This window comes from Charadrius vociferus, unplaced genomic scaffold (genome assembly GCF_000708025.1).
Source record: "Charadrius vociferus isolate BGI_N301 unplaced genomic scaffold, ASM70802v2 scaffold55, whole genome shotgun sequence".
Lineage (NCBI taxonomy): Eukaryota > Metazoa > Chordata > Aves > Charadriiformes > Charadriidae > Charadrius > Charadrius vociferus.
This window is the reverse complement of record NW_009648444.1, coordinates 3457156-3474986: the sequence shown is the minus strand read 5'-3', so window position 1 is coordinate 3474986 and position 17831 is coordinate 3457156. Positions and strand designations below refer to the sequence as shown.

General features: G+C 38.8%; 1 protein-coding gene across 1 annotated transcript in view; it reads left to right on the top strand.

Moving 5' to 3' along the window:
- Positions 1–17831, top strand: part of NFKB1 (nuclear factor of kappa light polypeptide gene enhancer in B-cells 1) — a 45963-nt gene that overhangs the window by 15434 nt on the left and 12698 nt on the right. Inside the window, exons 5-13 of the mRNA XM_009885509.1 lie at positions 3408–3556; positions 5093–5256; positions 6042–6200; positions 7922–8026; positions 9952–10043; positions 10603–10741; positions 13014–13136; positions 14196–14285; positions 15207–15401. Of these exons, the coding sequence (XP_009883811.1) occupies positions 3408–3556; positions 5093–5256; positions 6042–6200; positions 7922–8026; positions 9952–10043; positions 10603–10741; positions 13014–13136; positions 14196–14285; positions 15207–15401 (1216 nt within the window). The remainder of the gene's footprint in view (positions 1–3407; positions 3557–5092; positions 5257–6041; positions 6201–7921; positions 8027–9951; positions 10044–10602; positions 10742–13013; positions 13137–14195; positions 14286–15206; positions 15402–17831) is intronic.

Here is a 17831-nt window from a genome sequence, read left to right as displayed (position 1 = left end):
AATTCAGTGAGATTTGTGCTTTTTTACTGTTATCATTAATTTGGCTAAATATGGGGTGCCTACTCCCTTTAGTTGGGCTCCTAAAGCAGAGCACCTAACTCGTATTTTTGGCATGATAGTGACCTCACGTTCAGAGGATCAGAAGATCTTCAGCTTCCATCGGTTTAAGTGACTTTGCGTTGCTTATTCTTAGTCCTCGAAGTAAGTATTCAGTTGTCTAAATGATTTGTACCACATCTGAAATATTTTGTCTTAAACTAGCAACTGAAAAAAAATGATGCTGCTCTTTTGAAAACATACTGTTTATAAAGAGTGAGTAATGTCTCATCTGCGGAACACTTTTTGTATGTGCGTATTGAGGACAGCACTAGTCACACCCTGAAGGTTAGTCAGGATTGGGGCTATTGTTGCTATAATGAAGTGATTAGAAAGAGAAATAGGTATTTTTGTAGTTTCTGGCTTTGTAGGTTTGACATGGTCTTTTCCATCATTTGCTTTCTGTCGTTGGCCAGTCAGTTTCACTTCTTGCTTCCAGTAAGAGTAACTGGAAAAAACATGTTTGAAGTAGGAAAACATTCTTTATAAAGTTTATGTGAAGTTTCAGAAACTATAAAAAATTGGCTAGGGTCCGGATTGCAGGAAGATGTGAAATAACTGAAAAAACTTTCAACTCTTGTTTTGAAATTGACTCAATTTCAAGTTCACAGGGTCCTTTTAATCTGTCAGACAAATCTCTCTCAAACAGAAACAGCAGATAAATGTGAGCCTGCAGCATTTTACCTTTATCAGATTAGATCAATTGAATGCTGCTTCAGTACAGGATGTAATCAAGTATTACAGAATTTGAAGTTCTGTTGCTATTTTTGTCAGATCACAGCTCTGATTTTGAGCAGTACAGCACTCACATGCCATCTCCCTCTCATGTTGAGTATATGTTTTTGTGTCAACACCGTAATCCTTAGGTTTCTGTAGTTATTCAGCATTGTAATATACCCTCTGTCTTTTAATGCTTTTGATGGTGTTTTTTAAGTTCTTACGTAAAAGGTGATAGTTATTTGTGTATATTTTAAGTTATTCTGAAATGTGGGTGTAAATGATTCAGAAACACTGAAAAATTATTTCAGACTTGATTTATGGTATATAAGGATATTTAACCAGTGAGGCTATTTTGCTGGGCACTGAGGTAACCTGGATGTCTCAAAATCAAGTAGGGAAATCTGTCTATAAGGAATACAGGTAGGAAACAGTTCAGGGACATTCTGTAGCTTTTGCAGCGTAGGACATCAGACTGGCTGACAAAAATAGTCCTTTCTTGCCTTATGACCTACATAAGGTATTACGTTTTAAGAATTCTTTTGTTTTTCCCCTGAGAGACACTACAAAGATCATGCTGAGCTGAGTAACAGGGGGAGATTGCAATCTCGTTACCACTGCAGTTATATGTTCTGCTTTCAGAGGCTGGAAAGTCCTTGACGTGCAGCAGTCCTACCTACAGTTTCACTGTGGTTTTTACAGCTGATGAAGGATTGTCTTGAACTTTTCTGATGTGATACTAGAACACGCATGTTACTCATAATGAATATAACACTATAGATGTGCTGGGAACTTCATAGCAGGGAAAGGCTTGTTTAGTGAGGGATAAAATTAAAATATTTTTTTAAAAGCACCCCTCTTGACAAGTTGATTGTAGTAGAGGTGGTGACATGTAGCACAAAGCACAGTCAGTTTTATTTTCAGATGACTTTATGAAAGTTACATAGGGATCTCTTCATTTTCTCACTGCTGGTAGATGGTGGAAATGGTGAAGCAGTGATTATTCTGCATCTCTCTTGTTGTTTCAGTCCAGGAGGGATTACAATTTGGAAACAGGAGGGAAGCATGAGTGCTCCATGTTTTGTATTTTAGAAATTGCCACTTGTAAAATGCACATTAATACAGTATTATACAGTTAACTAGCAGGCAGTGAGTAATGAGAAAACCTTTGCACACCTGTTCCTCCTGGAACAGCTTTTTCATAGTTGGAATTTTTTTTTGCTTTTAGCAGGGAATAGGAAGATGGGGAAGGGCGCGCGTTGGTATGTATGCAGAGTGTTTCAGCTATGATGGAATGGGTTCAAGAGGGGGGTTAACTAGAGTGAAGGAAGCTAGCAGGACTTAGTAATGTGGTGAAATTATGGCAATCCCTAGTTATCAGCATTTTATCAACAATATAACCTTAAGTATTCGGTTCATCACTGTTTCATCACTTTAATGTTTATCATGATCCTTTAATATCTTGGTTGATTAGATCTATAAGCTGCTGTAATACAAAGAACTTTGCCCAAGGCAAATTAGAAGAAAAATTAGAGGAGGAGGGGAAAAAAACCCCAACATTGATAAAAGGGTTAATTAAGTGAATTGGAAGGGAAGGTAATGTTTGCTTTTTTAAAAAGTGGGGTAATTTTATATTTAGCATAATTTGAAAGTGGTGCGTAACCGATAACTGACTTGAAGAGTATTATTTGTGAGGAAAGAAAATAAAGTTCTAAATAATACATGTAAAGCAAAGAACTTACTAATATGGTATGCTATTAGTAATTCTCGGTTTGTTTTTAAGGCATTACTTGACATCACAATTTTAAAAGCTATTAAAAAATGTATGGTGATTAGAAACTATAATAGGGAAAACAAGCTTTGTAGTCCTCCAGAACTGGCTATACTAAGGCACCCAGTTTATCATAGTACCAGTCATGCAAAATCTTAGGTGGGGATTTAGCATATATCCTCATGTTCACTTAAAGAAAATATTTACTGGACTGGGTAATATGTGTTGATGTAGCATATTGAACTGAGAAAATACCTATTAATATAGAATTAATTAACTTTAAAATCGCTACCTGAAGAGTCACTGTAATGACGCCAAAATGTTTTAAAACAATCATAATATTTAATAATAATTTTTTTAATAGTTTTCAAATTGTGCGAAATCGTGCAAGGGGGGTTGTTAAATACGTACACTTTCTGTATGCTTCTTAACATGTAACAATGTTTATTGTGAATCCAATGCATTAATTGAAATTGAAGGAGACTGATGTGGAGTAACTGGCCAGAATGTAAAACTGAGATTCATAATTTGGGAAACAGAAGGTTACTTTCCTTTAGCTTTGTTTTGTTCCTTAACTTTTTTGGTCAATACTCCTTGCCATTTGTATGTCAAGTTTAATTACAAAAAAAAGGTGTTGGCTTTTCTTTGTGATGATCTGGTACAGCTAGTTTGTCATTTGTATTTCATGAGGAAATGCATACACATTTCTCCTATGTGAGTTCAATTGTACTTAGCTGACAGAAAATAGTCAACTGGAATCGCTACTTGTTCCATTTAAAAAACCAAATGAACAATTCCACTTTTTTATAATGTTTATTTACAGATCTGCAATTATGTTGGACCTGCAAAAGTAATCGTCCAGTTAGTTACTAATGGGAAATACGTCCACTTACATGCTCACAGCTTGGTGGGTAAATTTTGTGAAGACGGAGTATGCACGGTTAATGCAGGACCTAAGGATATGGTTGTAGGGTAAGTCTGTCAACTCATTTGTAAAGCTGGGCTAAGGGAGAGACAATCATGTATAAACACTGTAAGGAGCAATATAGAAATACTACTAAGAGGCAGCTAAGTGGAGCACTGATCTGTGATCTGCGTTTTGTTTGTATCTTAAAAAGAAAGATGAATGGAGTTTCTGTTTACCTTTGTAGAATTTGCTTTAAGCAAGCTAAATAGGTTTAAGCAAATAATTTTCGCTTAGAAATTGTAGAGTTTCAGTCTCTTGGTGTACAATCCAAATTTGTATTGTAATCCCATTCTTTAAAATGTACGTTTCAATCAAAGAGAAGGGACTGTAAAATTACTGAAGAAAAACTTTTCTTGCTGTTTTGATCAATATTTTACTTTTGCTGAAATCTGCCATTAGGCATATAGTGAAGAGAAAAGCATTAAGAAAAATAGGGTTAGTAAATTTGAAATTAATGCAAGACACGTATAAACATGAAAATACTAAACGAGTCAAACTTTTTAAGTTTAAAGAAGTAAGATTGTAGTGAAATTGTAGTTGGTCTGTTCTTGTTTAATTTAAAAGAATAATTGTTTATATCAGTAAATGGAGCTGAGGCTCCCGTCTACGTTTTCAGGCTTAGATCAGGTTTCATGCTGGCTGTGAGTTTTTGCTCTGTGATCTCAAGAATGCCTTTGTTGGTGAAGAAGATGAAGTTTAAAAAGCTGAAAAGGTTGGGAGAGAGAGATTCTTTTAAACTGTAACTTTTGATGTCCAAGCCCAGTGCACTAACTTTACCAAGCACAACAATTTAAATAGCTTTATTTGAAATGCTCCTTTTCATCTTGAAAAGTTTGGCTCATTTCCTAACCTGTCTTGTTTTTCATCAGATGTTTAGAAACAGCTTTCCTGTCCTCAATTGACCCACATGAAAATTGAGTTATTGTCTTGTTTTCATACTTCCAGATCTAATTAATTTTTAAATGTGCCAGGAGATTTTTAAAAAGCAAATCTTGTATTGTGGAAGTTTTCATTCACATGGATACCTGAAGTGTCTTGCTGAATGTCCAGAGTCTTGCTTAACACATTTTCTTTGGAAAATATTGCACTGTTTTTAGCTTCTTAGCTTGCTCTCCAAATCATTTTGGACGGATGGAGCTTATTCTGAGCAGTTGCTCTGCATAACAGCCATATAGAATGACATATTAATGTCATCGTCAAGACAGAGCAAACAAGGTGTGACAGATTTTTTTGAATGTTTTATAAGTTGCTTCCACGGTGCAGGTATGAAACCTAATAAATCACTGATTATGCCATGGGAAAATCCCGTGCACCCATACAATATCTGCCATATAATGGTGCACATTTTACATGTTTTGTAAGCTTGGCTGAATTTTTCTTGCTAGAAAATTTGCCTTCAAGAATTAATAGTGCCTAAGTAAGCCTGGAGAGTTCTTCCGTTGCCTTCAGTTGTGTAGCTTTCTCTGGTAAGAGAGAGACTGCCTGCTGCAGGTTTGGCATAAAGCGTTAAGAAAATACTTTCCTCAATTGAAATTTGGCAGGTTTGCAAATCTTGGAATACTTCATGTCACGAAGAAGAAAGTGTTTGAAACTCTGGAAACGCGCATGATAGATGCTTGCAAAAAAGGATACAACCCAGGACTCCTGGTGCATCCCGAACTTGGTTATCTGCAGGCAGAAGGAAGTGGAGACAGACAGCTAACTGGTACGTAGAAATGATGGCCTGGTTTTAGTAGGTCTTTTACTAAAAACAGGTTTAGCTTCTGAAAACACAGATTCTTAGCCAGAAAAAGACCTTGGGTAGGAAACCAATCTATGGCTATGTGCTTTAAGAGGTGGTGTGTTGTTGCCATGTTTTAGGGAATCTGCAAGTCTCTGCTGTCAACACACACATGAGAATGGAGCAACTTCCTTCCGTCGCTGCCTGTACTCACCTCTGCACCTATGTTTCATTGCTCTTATCCTCTTTAATAAGTTGATAAATAGAGTAATTTTGCATTATTGCTTCAAGACATGATATCCTTAAGTGACTTGGGGACCTTCTTTTGAGAATACTGTTTCATTCAGCTGCATTTCACCTAATGCCTGTAAAACCTGTGGTCTATGTTGCTTTCAGGCACTGTATAGAGGGGCCAGCCTTCTCTTTATCACTCTCATATCAGGCATTCAAATGTCCTTTGTGGTGGCCTTTGTCCTTTTCGCAACCTTCATAAACTGAGAGCAGAAAATAGTCATTTTCTGTATGTCTCTTAATTGTGTACCTTATCTTAAATAACATCTGATGCACAAACTGCAAGATGAATGCAATATATTGTGAAGAGCTGCCCCTGTCTGCTTAAAAAGAGAGAAACTGATGGATGCTAAATGAAAAGGAAAACATTTCTTTGCTGTTGGTGCCTTTTGATAGTAATGTTTGGAAAATGCTCTTTCTGTTTTGTTGTGGGTCCCCTACCCCTTGTGTTAATTCATCTGTCTACTTACTGGTTCCAGAACGAGAAAGAGAAATTATTCGTCAAGCAGCAATACAGCAGACTAAAGAAATGGATCTCAGTGTGGTGCGTCTTATGTTTACAGCCTTTCTTCCTGACAGTAATGGTAGTTTCACAAGGAAACTTGATCCCGTTATATCAGATGCGATATATGACAGCAGTAAGTATAATTGGCTTTAATCACTTCTTTTAATAAGGGGTGAGCTTTTGTATGTACAAAAATGATATGTAGGTATTGCTATACATAGACTCATCTAGCCCTGATTACTTTGCTTCAATCCTGTTGAGAATTTGACACTTTTCAATTTTGCTGGCCATCTGCTTTTCCATGTTTTGTGAGACTAACACAACCAGAATTCTCAATCTGTTTCTTTTAGACCTGTCAGTATGTTTTATATTTCTGTTACATCCCTCTTTGTCTTTTTTCTATGTGAATCTTTTCACTTCTTGTTTTCCCTTGTGCTTTTCAATTATACTTAGTCATCTTACCTGATCCATTTCTGCTGCCTGTTTTCCTCCCTGTAGCTGTGGATTACCATGTTTCCTGATAGTCATTCTGCAATGACTCAGAAAAAGTACCTTTTTTTTTTTTTTAATTTGTGCAACAGTCATGTCTATATCATCACTTCTTAAGGGCAAAGTCTAGATGAAAAGGTATTAAATGGAGTTGTTCTAATATAGTTGTTTGCTATTCATTGGGGAATGTAGTGATGTAGCACAGCCATTTTGTGTATATTCACGGAGTGAAAAAACATGATGTCTTCTGTCTTGTGACGCACACGACCTGCATTTTTCTGGATGAGAAGACAAAATCTTTTCATCTGGAGGCTGAGGTGATTTACCAAGCAGTGTCTTTAAGGAATATTGATTTTCGTTAGAAACAATTACAGACGCCCTTTGTTTTCATTACTCTATCTCACACCTGCATGACGATGGCGAGTATATGTAAAGCAAAGAGAAGGAGAAGGGCAAAGCATCTACAGAGGTAGAGCACGTTTCGAGCCATACATATAAAAACAATTGAAGTTATCCTATCCTTCTGAATCTGACCATCAAAATTTTGACTCCAACTAAGGAGAAAAATAGAAGGGAAATTTTGTATGCATTCTTCTGTGGTTTTAAGTTGCTACATAGATGTCGGTTACTAGTTTCTGAGCTCCCGAGGTCAATTCTTGGTTGTTAGTTCCAAAAGATTTCTCTCGGTTTTGGGTGTTTTTTTTTTTTCTAATACTCTTCATTGGCACCATTCAAGCCCTTCCACAGAGCAGACACAACTTGTGGTAGCATAACTGTCTATCACAGCTGCTTTTACTTATCAGATGATAGTTCTGTCCTGAGGACCAATACATATCTATTGATGACTCTGGTAAGATCTGTGGAGGTGGGCTTTTTGGTCACAGTCCAGTATGGTGGGCAAGGACTGACAATGCTTTCAAGTGAGCCACAGTGTAAAGCGAAGCATTGTGTATTACATGCAAACAGTGAGGTACAGGGAACAGGTTTCAAGCGTGTCATGCTGCCAAGGAAGCAGGGAGTAAAAAGTTACGCTCTTTCATAATGCGCTCTTGTCATGAAGTTAGTACTGGTGTAGAGTGCTGGATGCAATTCGCTCCGTGCTACTTCACTAGTGCAGTAACTGTGGTGAAATAGCCAGGCCTTATTTCATAGTTCACGTTCAGTCAAAGTTTAGAGATACAAGATTATGTCTTTCAGGTGAAAAACTGTTGATTTATTCGTGTGTTAAAAAACCAGACAAATTTAGGTAGGTTGTATTGGAGGCTTGTCTTTCTATTGCATTTCTGTGTGTTGTGCTTGTTTGTCCTTTTGCAAATCCAAAACTGTCATGAAGGTAAGCAGTTTTTTAATCTTTCCTTTCAATAGAAGCTCCCAATGCCTCCAACTTAAAAATCGTAAGAATGGACAGAACAGCAGGGTGCGTAACGGGAGGGGAAGAAATTTACCTTCTCTGTGACAAGGTTCAGAAAGGTAAGAGTCCCGAGTATTGTAAGGCACACCAGGGTGTTCGTCTGGAGTACATGTGAAGCCTGCTGTGCTGCCTTAGTATTCTCCTGCTCTGATAGAGCAGCAGGATTTGTAAGCACTCAGCCTTTTCAGAAGTTAGGCCAGCAGTCCAGAAAACGAATAAATCAAACTAGTCTGCTGCAAAGCAAACTCAGCTTGTGTTGCCTCCATAGAGACCATGTGATCATCTGTGTTCTTCTCAAATTTCTGCCCTTGCCCATGTTCTGGGTTTTTTGTGGGTGGTGGGTCCTGGGTGATGTTTGACTCCATTAACTAACACCTGCTCTGAAATTATTCTAAAGTTTCTGATTTATTATTAAGTTCCTGATTATAAAGAGTAAGTATGAGCGTTCTCTATTACCCACCGATGAGAACTGAATGTGTTCAGCACTGCTGCTAGTAACTTCATTTTTATGTATATGCTAATGATAGAGATTACTCAGTGTAAACGGATACTTCTCACAGACTCATTTTGGTAACTTCTGTTCATGGCTACGGATGTGTCAGGATTGGGCAGTGTGGATTTGGATGCTTTGTTTTTGGATAGGAAAATAATGGTTAATGTGGTTGGTTGTAGTATTTGGGCTGAACTAAAAAGAGAAAGACAGGATTGAGGGAAATCCTTTTCATTTTTCAGCTATAGGTAATAGCTGGGACTCCCTGGTGTAGGTTGCATGGTGGAGTGGGTGCCCTGGTCTCACCTGTTTGGAGTCAGACCCTGTACATGTTATTAAAATCACGCTGATGTTTTCTGTTAATACAGGCTGTCCTTTTCCACCTCTCTTTCCCACAAATGTTCTTCTACCACTTAGGAAAGAGAGGCGGCTTTGGGGGACTTTAGGGGCTTTGTAAAAACTGTTACCCTTCAGTAGCATGTATACCCTCTGCTATCAGAAGGACTGAGATGAAACATAACTCTTGTGCACAAAATAAATAAATAAATGTCTGACTCAGTGGAAGCCCTGAGGTGGGGTTTCCCCTCAGCCGGATCGGGGTTTCCCCTGACCTCATTGCTCTCAGAAACCTCCTGCCTGAAGGAACTTGAGCACACGGGACAGCAGGACTGGAAGTGGTGGTTCACAGTCTTGAGACTAGCAGGTGGTGGATCAGAGGAAGCAGTCTGTCTGCTCCAAAAGGCTGTCCTGCGTCACTCACCCTACGAGAGAATAGGCTTTTTCTAGTCTTTTCTCACTAGGAGTGCTGGGGAAGGAATACGCTAGTGCGATATTGCCCAGCTTCTCCTCAAAATATAAATAAATAAATATAAAGGGAATGAAAGAAAATTTGTTTAGAGGAGCAGAAGCCAAATCGCATGTTTCTGGCCCGTGCTGTGTTTGGGGGGTGAGGGATCACTGCTGACATGCCGCTCTCTCACACCCTTGCCATCTCTCTGAGCTGCACCTCCCAAGTGGCGCTCTGCCAGCAGCAAGCGGAACTTGAACTGTGGCACTTCAGGTTTTGCTACAGTTTTTTGAACTGAAACTGTTAGAGGAGAGAGGGTGGTTTCTACTTTTCACGCTTCAAGTTCTCCCCTCCCTACATGTTTGTTCCAAATAAAGCTCCTCTGGAATGTTTTATAGCCCTAGAATAAGAAGAGGTAGTGAACCTAGTTCTCCTTTTACTGTTCAGTAAATAGAGACCAACTTCAGTGAAGTCATTAGAACTAGGCTGATCTGAAATTGATGTCAAAAATGGGTTATTTATGATGTTTTCATAAAATGGAAAGATAATTCATCTATCACTCAGGTAATATTACCATCCAGCCAAAAAGTAACCATGTTGATTTTATCTGGAATGAACTTAGCCAAAGGTTAAACAAATGCACAAACAACCCAAAGGTTAAACAAATGCACAAACATCCCAAAGAGTGTTTCTTTCACTCTTTGCAGATGATATTCAAATACGTTTCTATGAAGAGGATGAGAATGGTGGTATGTGGGAAGGCTTTGGAGACTTTTCTCCTACAGATGTACATAGACAGGTAAGTAACAGAGCATGTGTTAATGATCTTCTTGTCTATGTAAACTGGGATTCTGTTGTAATTGCTACGTTAGGTGAAAGCATCTGTATCCCATACTAGCCTCTTCTTTTGTTGGTTACTTCCTAATAATAATACAATCTTAACTATTGTTTAAAGATGTACATTAGGTACCGAGGCAGGTAAGGAATTCAGCATGAGGAAATTTGGAAATAGACGTATTGCTTTAACATGCACCAGTGTAAATTGGGATATGAGATATAAAAAGCTCTCAGAGCTCCTGTGAACATACTGGGAAAAAGATGCTAAGCGATAAGGGGACAAACAATGCAGCACTACTATACGTGATGTGGTGTTACTTTGCATGGCAGTTCTGTCTTTCCCAAAAGGCTCTAGGAGTCAAACTCAAAAATGCAACTGAAAACTGAAATGGAAGTTTATTACTGTGGCAGCCATTTGCTAAGAATCTTTGTCTCCCACCAGCTCCTACAAAATAACAAATGTAAAAGCAAAGTTGTCAAAATCCATGCTGCATGGTAGATGTGCTTGTCTTCCTTCACAGTTTGCTATTGTGTTCAAAACACCCAAATATCGAGACGTCAATATCACAAAGCCAGCATCTGTATTTGTACAACTCCGTCGGAAATCTGATCTAGAAACAAGCGAACCGAAGCCCTTTCTCTACTATCCGGAAATAAAAGGTAATTCATTAAACCTGTTTATATATTGGAAACAGAAACTGCAGGGTCCTTAGGAATGTTTTTAATAAGATGGGACTTGCGGGATGAGGGATTTTTTTTTTTTATAGTTGTTATTTTTAGAAAACAGGATATTTGCCTCCTTGTTTTGTGCAGAGCTAATATGAAAAGTGATAGCTCTGTAATGGGCTTGTAGGTTTTTTGTTGGACTGGGAGGCAGTAAATCCATGACTGTTCCTACTGAGGCTTTCTCCCTGCAGGTTTACTATATGCATGCATGTCTGTCCATACAGTAGATGGCACTCTCTTCCTCTGAGTTTCTGCAAAATAATATCTGGGGGCGTTTTACTGTCAGTACTTCCAGATGAAACTTTAAACCAAAGACTGGTTGGTGTCTGGTGGAAAAAGTATGTGTTTTGTAGTTCTCTCCTTTTACTATCATGCCTGACAATTTCACTGATGCTTTTGAATTTTCCAGTTGCCTGTGCTAGTTAAGACACTTCTTGTGACAGCAGGGAAAGTGCTGTTTCAATCTCTTGTGTTAAAACATTAGTCGCTTAGCAGAAGTAGAATAGTTGGCATCTGACCTGCTTCCTAAGTTGTTAGTGAAAAGAAGTTTAACTAGCAAATCTGTGCCCTTTAAAGTCTATATTTGAAATATTTGATGTGAATGGCAGCAGCAATTATGGTTTTAAATATCAATAATGTTAATGATATGGAAATGCCTTGAGGCCCAAGTCAGAATTGCTGTTTCATTGTACCAAGACAATCTTTCTGCTTAACAGTTTACCTGCCTGCATTCACAAAAAATTCCAGAGTTGCTACAGAATTTTGTATTGGTAATGATTTCCGGCATCTCTTGCACAAGTTTTATGGAAGGTGAAGTGTACAACTGCAGAGCAAAGTTGCCAGATTTGAAGCAAACCTCTTTCATGGGCCTCTTAATGGAGTAAAATTAATTCAACATTGTTATGTGCGTTTTTGGATCCCCTACACAACTTAATCATGAAATTACCATGTAGGGACTGGTTTTTTTTTTCCGTTGTTGCAAGTGTTCACTCAAATTTAGATACATGTATGTGGATTTTTTGTTTGTTTCTCTGACTAGATTGCTCTCTAGAGTTTTCTCTCCTCATCAGTGTGAGTATGCCTGGTGCGTGCATGCATACATACTTACAGATCATGTATGCCTGGAAATAACGCACTTCTTTTCAGTGTACTGTTTCATGTATTCAGCTCTCTCATTTGATGCACCAACTGATGTGCCTGTGCATGAAACTTCTTTTTGTCGTATGGCTGTTGAAAACTACTAGATCGTTTAATCAACAAAGGATATTTTGTTCTTTCCTCAACAGTTCTATTGGATTTTAACCCCTGTAATGTTTGTATCCCTGTTTTTGTAGTTCTTGTCATGACATTTTCACTTTCTTCAGTCTCTGGGATACTACTTTTAAATCTTTGTGTACTGCTTTCCAGGGGGGCTAAGTACTATTTTGTACTTACACTATAAAATATTTAAGCTTTTTTTCTACTGCTGCTCAGCATGGTTTGACAGTGTTATATCTTGCCTGAAAATAAGCTATCTTTATTCTGGTGACTTTTCCGATATTTTAAGTAAATAATTTCAAGCCAGTGTTGTTTTCACTATTTCTTGCCATCCTCACCCTTAAACAGAAGTTTAAAGCGCATGGCAGTGTGCAGAGTACTCTGCACTGTTGGAAATGAAAGTGCCTTGTGATTTGCTGACCCTTTGATAAGGGTCCATTTCTGAAGTAGATTTTCTTAGTAGAAGATCCTGTGCTTATATTCCCCAAAGGCAAAGTTTCTTGAACAAGTTTGTGGTTTGGGACACTTGTGCTGGTTTATGACTTGACTTAGACATAGAAGAATTTGGGGACCACTGATTTCCAGCGCTTTAAGTACATGAGACACTTTTGAAAGAAACTCTGAGCCCCCAAAGACATCTCTGCACATTTCCCTTCCAGCCTGAGCACAAGGCACCTGACGTAACCAAAGAGACTATGCGTGCCGGAGTGATGCTGATGGTCTAGCTGGGGACTTGGCACTAGCTTGTTTCTCTCAGGAATTCTCACTGCTCCATTACATACAAAGTCGTGCTGTTAGTTGAAGCTAGAAGAGAGTTGACTCCTACAGTACTCTGCATTTTCCTTTATAAACTAGTAAAATTTAGTCATGTTTACTGTATGCACATCCTGTTCTGTGCATGGCCGCTAGTAAGAGTGACTCCTTATCCCGTCTATTCCTTCTAACTCAGATAAAGAAGAAGTGCAAAGGAAACGACAGAAGCTCATGCCAAACTTCTCTGATGGCTATGGTGGAGGCAGTGGCGCAGGAGGCGGTGGCATGTATGGAGGGGGAGGTGGCGGTGCTGGCTCTGGTAAGGCAGCAGTTTTGGGTGAAGGGGTGAAGGGGTTCTACTTTGAGAGCAGGACAGATGTTTGTTCTGATTTTTAAAATGCTACGAGGATTTCATCATCTTCTAGGTAGATAAGACCTGAGTCTTCTGTCCTTGTACCAGTGTTACTCGTGTCAGTCAAGCATCTCCTCGTTTGCTAAATATTTCATCAGCTTCTTTGCCTTCCTGCTTGGATATAAGGCTCACGGTGACTTTTTTTTGTCTCTTCCTTGAAGCTTTAAGTCACAGAGAATGCCTTTCTAGTTGAGGGAGTCAGTCAGGAATCCATCATACCTTAGCTTTCTTGCTTCCTAGGGCCTCGAAGACACTGAAATTCATGAGGCAGCTCAGCTAAGTACCATCTTGGGTGCTCAGAATTACACAGGTTCTTAACTATTTCTGGGACAAGGAGTGGAATTTGGGAAATTAACCCTGTTAATGCAGAGAACTATTAAAGAATTCGAGATACTGTTTAAATTTTCTACTGTGCTCTATCTGTTGAAGCCAGAGCATATCTGAAATGTAGGATAAGAGCACTGCTTTGATTCTTGCAGCAGAGCATTAAAAACCTGTAGATCAGCAGATGTCTGAACCACAATACCTTTGCAACCCCTTTTTTTAGAGCAGGGGACAGAGCAGCAGTTTTCAAATGGTTACATGCATTGCTAGCAGCACATCTATAACAGAACACCGGAATACAAATCTGTTGTAATCATAAAGATTCGAAAGCATAGAGGCAGCTTGTGACGTCTCAGTTGAGTTTTAGATAGAGCATACTAGTGATACTACATTTATGTGGTCTTACAAATGTTGGGATAAGAGTGTGCCACTAGCCAACCATGTAGAATTTCTTTGGATTTTTGAAGGGGTGGGGGAGAATTTGCCTTCATTCTGGAATATTTATTTTAATCAGATGGAATAAAGCAGAAGATATGTAGAAAACAAAATTTCAGTTCTTTAGGTTCAGTATTCTTCCAGATGGTGTTTTCATTGCTTTAGGATGTAATTCTATTGATTCTTACATCTTTTTCCTTTCTTTAGGGTTCAGTTACCCTTCATATGGATACTCTGCTTTTGGAGGGATGCATTTCCACCCTGGCACAACAAAGTCCAATGCTGGAATGAAACATGGTAACAGTAAAAATGTCGTTCTTGTAACGGTTGAATTGATTTGGATCATCTTTGTTTTCCTCTACACTATCAGCTGAAGTGTCATGCAGGTCTAGCTAAGTGTGCTGAGGAGGGCTATTTTTTTTCCCTAGCATCAGTCTCGTGTCTAGAACCCCTGGCAACAGAGGGCTTTGTGTACATTGTACTGCCCTGCTTGTCTATAATTCTCTCCGAGTCTATCTTAAAAGCTGTGTGCATGTTCCTTTTTACTGCTAATCCCTGAGAAGCAGTCACCAAAATCCCTCCATGTGCTTCAGTGTTCAGCGTATGTTTTGAGCAACAGCCCTTCTGCTTGCTTGAACATGCTGATTACAGGTTACCCAAGGACTAGAACAGAGAAAAGGTATCCTCCTTTATTGCCACAGTCTGGTACTACACAGTAGCCCAGAGAAATAACATAAAAGTCAGTGGAAAAGATTGAGTTAATAATAAGAGCGTTCTTGGCTTCCTAAAATAGGGAAGTAATTTCAAATCTACATGTTGAATACTCTGTAGTTATTTCCAAAGTCTCGGGGATGAAATTGCTGTCAGAAAAATGAAAGTAAATCTAAATAATTCTGCTAGATTTCCTGGGAATACTTCAGACTTGCATTCTTGTACCATAAAAAGAGAGGTATATCTATTGTTATATATAAAACTTTATCTTTAAAGCAGAAGCTGTCAAAACCGTAACATCGCTTTAGAGCAAGTTATGTTGCTATAACTGTCCATATGCATTGGCATGTGGAGTATTATGATTCATGAGTGTTTAATGATAACACCTATGTCAAAGTAAATTTCTGTATTGAGTTCTTTAGGGTTTGGTTTTGGCTAGTTGAGCTTTATCACTTGCATGAAAAAGCAACAGTATTGGACACTAATGATGATAATTTTTGTTTGAAGGACTATCAAATAGCACAGCTGAACAAGATGGGAAGAGCTCTGATAAACAAAGTGACAAATGGGACATGAAACATGATATGAAAGTGGTAACTATGGAGAGGAATGAGTGCAGAGCCTCTGGTAATAACGAGGAGGAGGAGGAGGATGCTTCTTCCTGTAAAACTGAAGTAAATGAAGCAGATTGCAGGTGGCAGGGTAAGTGAACAAATAAATGTGTTTAGGGTAGATCAAACTACAGAATGAGCAAAGCTGCTGTTAAAGGCCTGGAAACTCCATAAACGTCTGCTTGCAGTTTTCAAAATACGGTAATGCCTCCTGGAGGAAACAGGAGGGTTTCCGTTACCCCAAATCTAAGGTCCCACCCCATACATGGTTCTGTAGATAATCTTCCACATCTGTACTGCCACCGGGCAACTGAGCTTCTGCTTGTCAGGCAAGGAGAAGAGGTGGCTGAGCCTGCTGGGCACATTAACGCTGCTTTAAAATCAACCTGTATGAGGAACACTGAAAGCAAGGAGGGTACATGGTACACAGTTCAGCAGTTGACGTGGCTTTTGATATTTGACAGACTTTAATGGATGAGTAAATTGATGTTGATGTGATTGTTGCAGTGGTTCTTCCCTGCAATTCTACTGTTAAATTGCATACAAAGTAGAATTAAAAGTTTGAATTTAAAATGTAAATGTATGTGTTCCCATGTGACAAATACACAGTAAAATAACACTGTTGGGTAGCAAAGTCTTATACATCAAACTGGTGAACAAAAGGGGGGGAAGACAAGCGTATTGAGTAGAAGTGGCTTAGCAGTAGAGTCGTAAAATATACAAAGACTACAAATCACCCTTTCCCAGTAAGAATTTCTTTCCCTGGATTGTTTTTGAAAAGAGTTGATGATCGCTTTTTAAACTATTTGAGTAGTCATGCTTCTCCTAAAATTAAAAAAACAACAGTTGGCCTAGAGAGACATGGTAGTGGTAGGAACTGAGCAGGAAGCAATTTTTTGTTCTTGTCTTTTACCAAGTGCAATGTGATCTAGAACACTTTTGTTGTTCCCTCCTTGGTCAGGGAGAGAGCACATTATCCTGTGTGTGTCAGCACTGTGTGATACTTACTATTAACAGCACTAGAAACTGTGGCTTGGGAAACCAAAGCCGCATAGTAGATGGATTGTAGTTGTAAAAACCTGCGAGCTGTAGCTTCTTGTGATCTAAGAAACAGATGGTGCTCCTGAGAAAAGCTGAAGAGCTTGCTGTTTGCCGTTCTGCTTGTGATAAATCCTGTGACTGATTTAGAGAGCAAACTCTTTTCCTGATATGGGAAGAAATAATTATGTCCATTTAGCAGCTGCCAAGGAGTGGCCTGAATTGTTGACCTGGTTTCCGAGTAATGAACGTTGTAGGCAGGAAGTTGAATGTTTCTTTTATCTATTATAATGGCGTGAAGAGAGGCGATTTCAAGCTTCAGGTTATATTAAGAATAGATGCAGAAGAACAGGCTCTATGAAATGGCTGTTACAGGTTGGAACATTTTAGTATTAGACTAAAAGATGCGATCTTGTAGTATTTGGAAGGATATCTTTTCTGTGTGCTTGATATGAGAAACCAGGGAGGTTCAGCATCCAGTTTTTTGGACTTTGGAAATGTCTGCAATGAGAAAAGACCAAATTGCTTAACACACTTTATCCTGGATATATATCCTGAACGTAACATCCATTTAATGCTATTATTTAGTGTTAAGAGATAAATAGCAAATATATATATGTACCAGCCTGGGCATATAGTGTAGGAACCGCAGTGATGTATTGGCTAGAACAAAAAGCTTCATGGATAGCTGACTAAGTCTTTGGCTTACAGAAATGATGTATTCGTGTTCATCGGGGATACGCTTCTAACCCAGTCTTATGTCTGCTTTAAATGACAAAGTCTGTTATACTTGTTTGCTGTTAGTAATTTCTAACCTTACAAGGTTTTATAGAAACATGAAACTGTTCAAAATACAGGCTGGTTTCAGATAATACTGCTTCCCAGAATGACGACTGTGGTTTGAAAATTCATCTGTTTCATTTTCGCTGGTTTCTTGCCGATACAGAACCACAAAGGTATTGACAGAGCAGCTAGAGTTACTTTCTTCCACAAATGAGTTTCTTTCCTCCCCTTTCTCCCTTTTGCCTCCCCACCATGACAAATTCTGCTTTTTGCAATCTCAGGGGTTGTACGTTTTATAAATCTAAAATCAGGATACTACAAATACTGAGCATTGTAAACATTGGAATGTTTTAAACAGGTGAACAAACTGTTTGTGCTGCTGCTGTAAAGCAGGAGAGACTGCATGGTTTGAGTTGGAGAGGGGGCACAAAGCCCTGCATTTATTCTGTAGCCTTTCTGTGAGTTTCTGTGCCATATTTGACAGATCACTGAGGCTTCTTTGCCTCAGTTTCTTCAAGTCTAAACTACTCAGAAGTGCATGGGAGGTTATTTTAAGGGCTCTGTGGACAAGCAGCCTTAGATGTCGCTTGTATCTAAGCAAATCCAATTTCCCGCTCCTTTTGTCTCATTACACACAAGGGCACATCAATGCAATTAATTCGGTAGCTTCCAGAGTGTGCCTGTTCTCAGGATTCCTGCT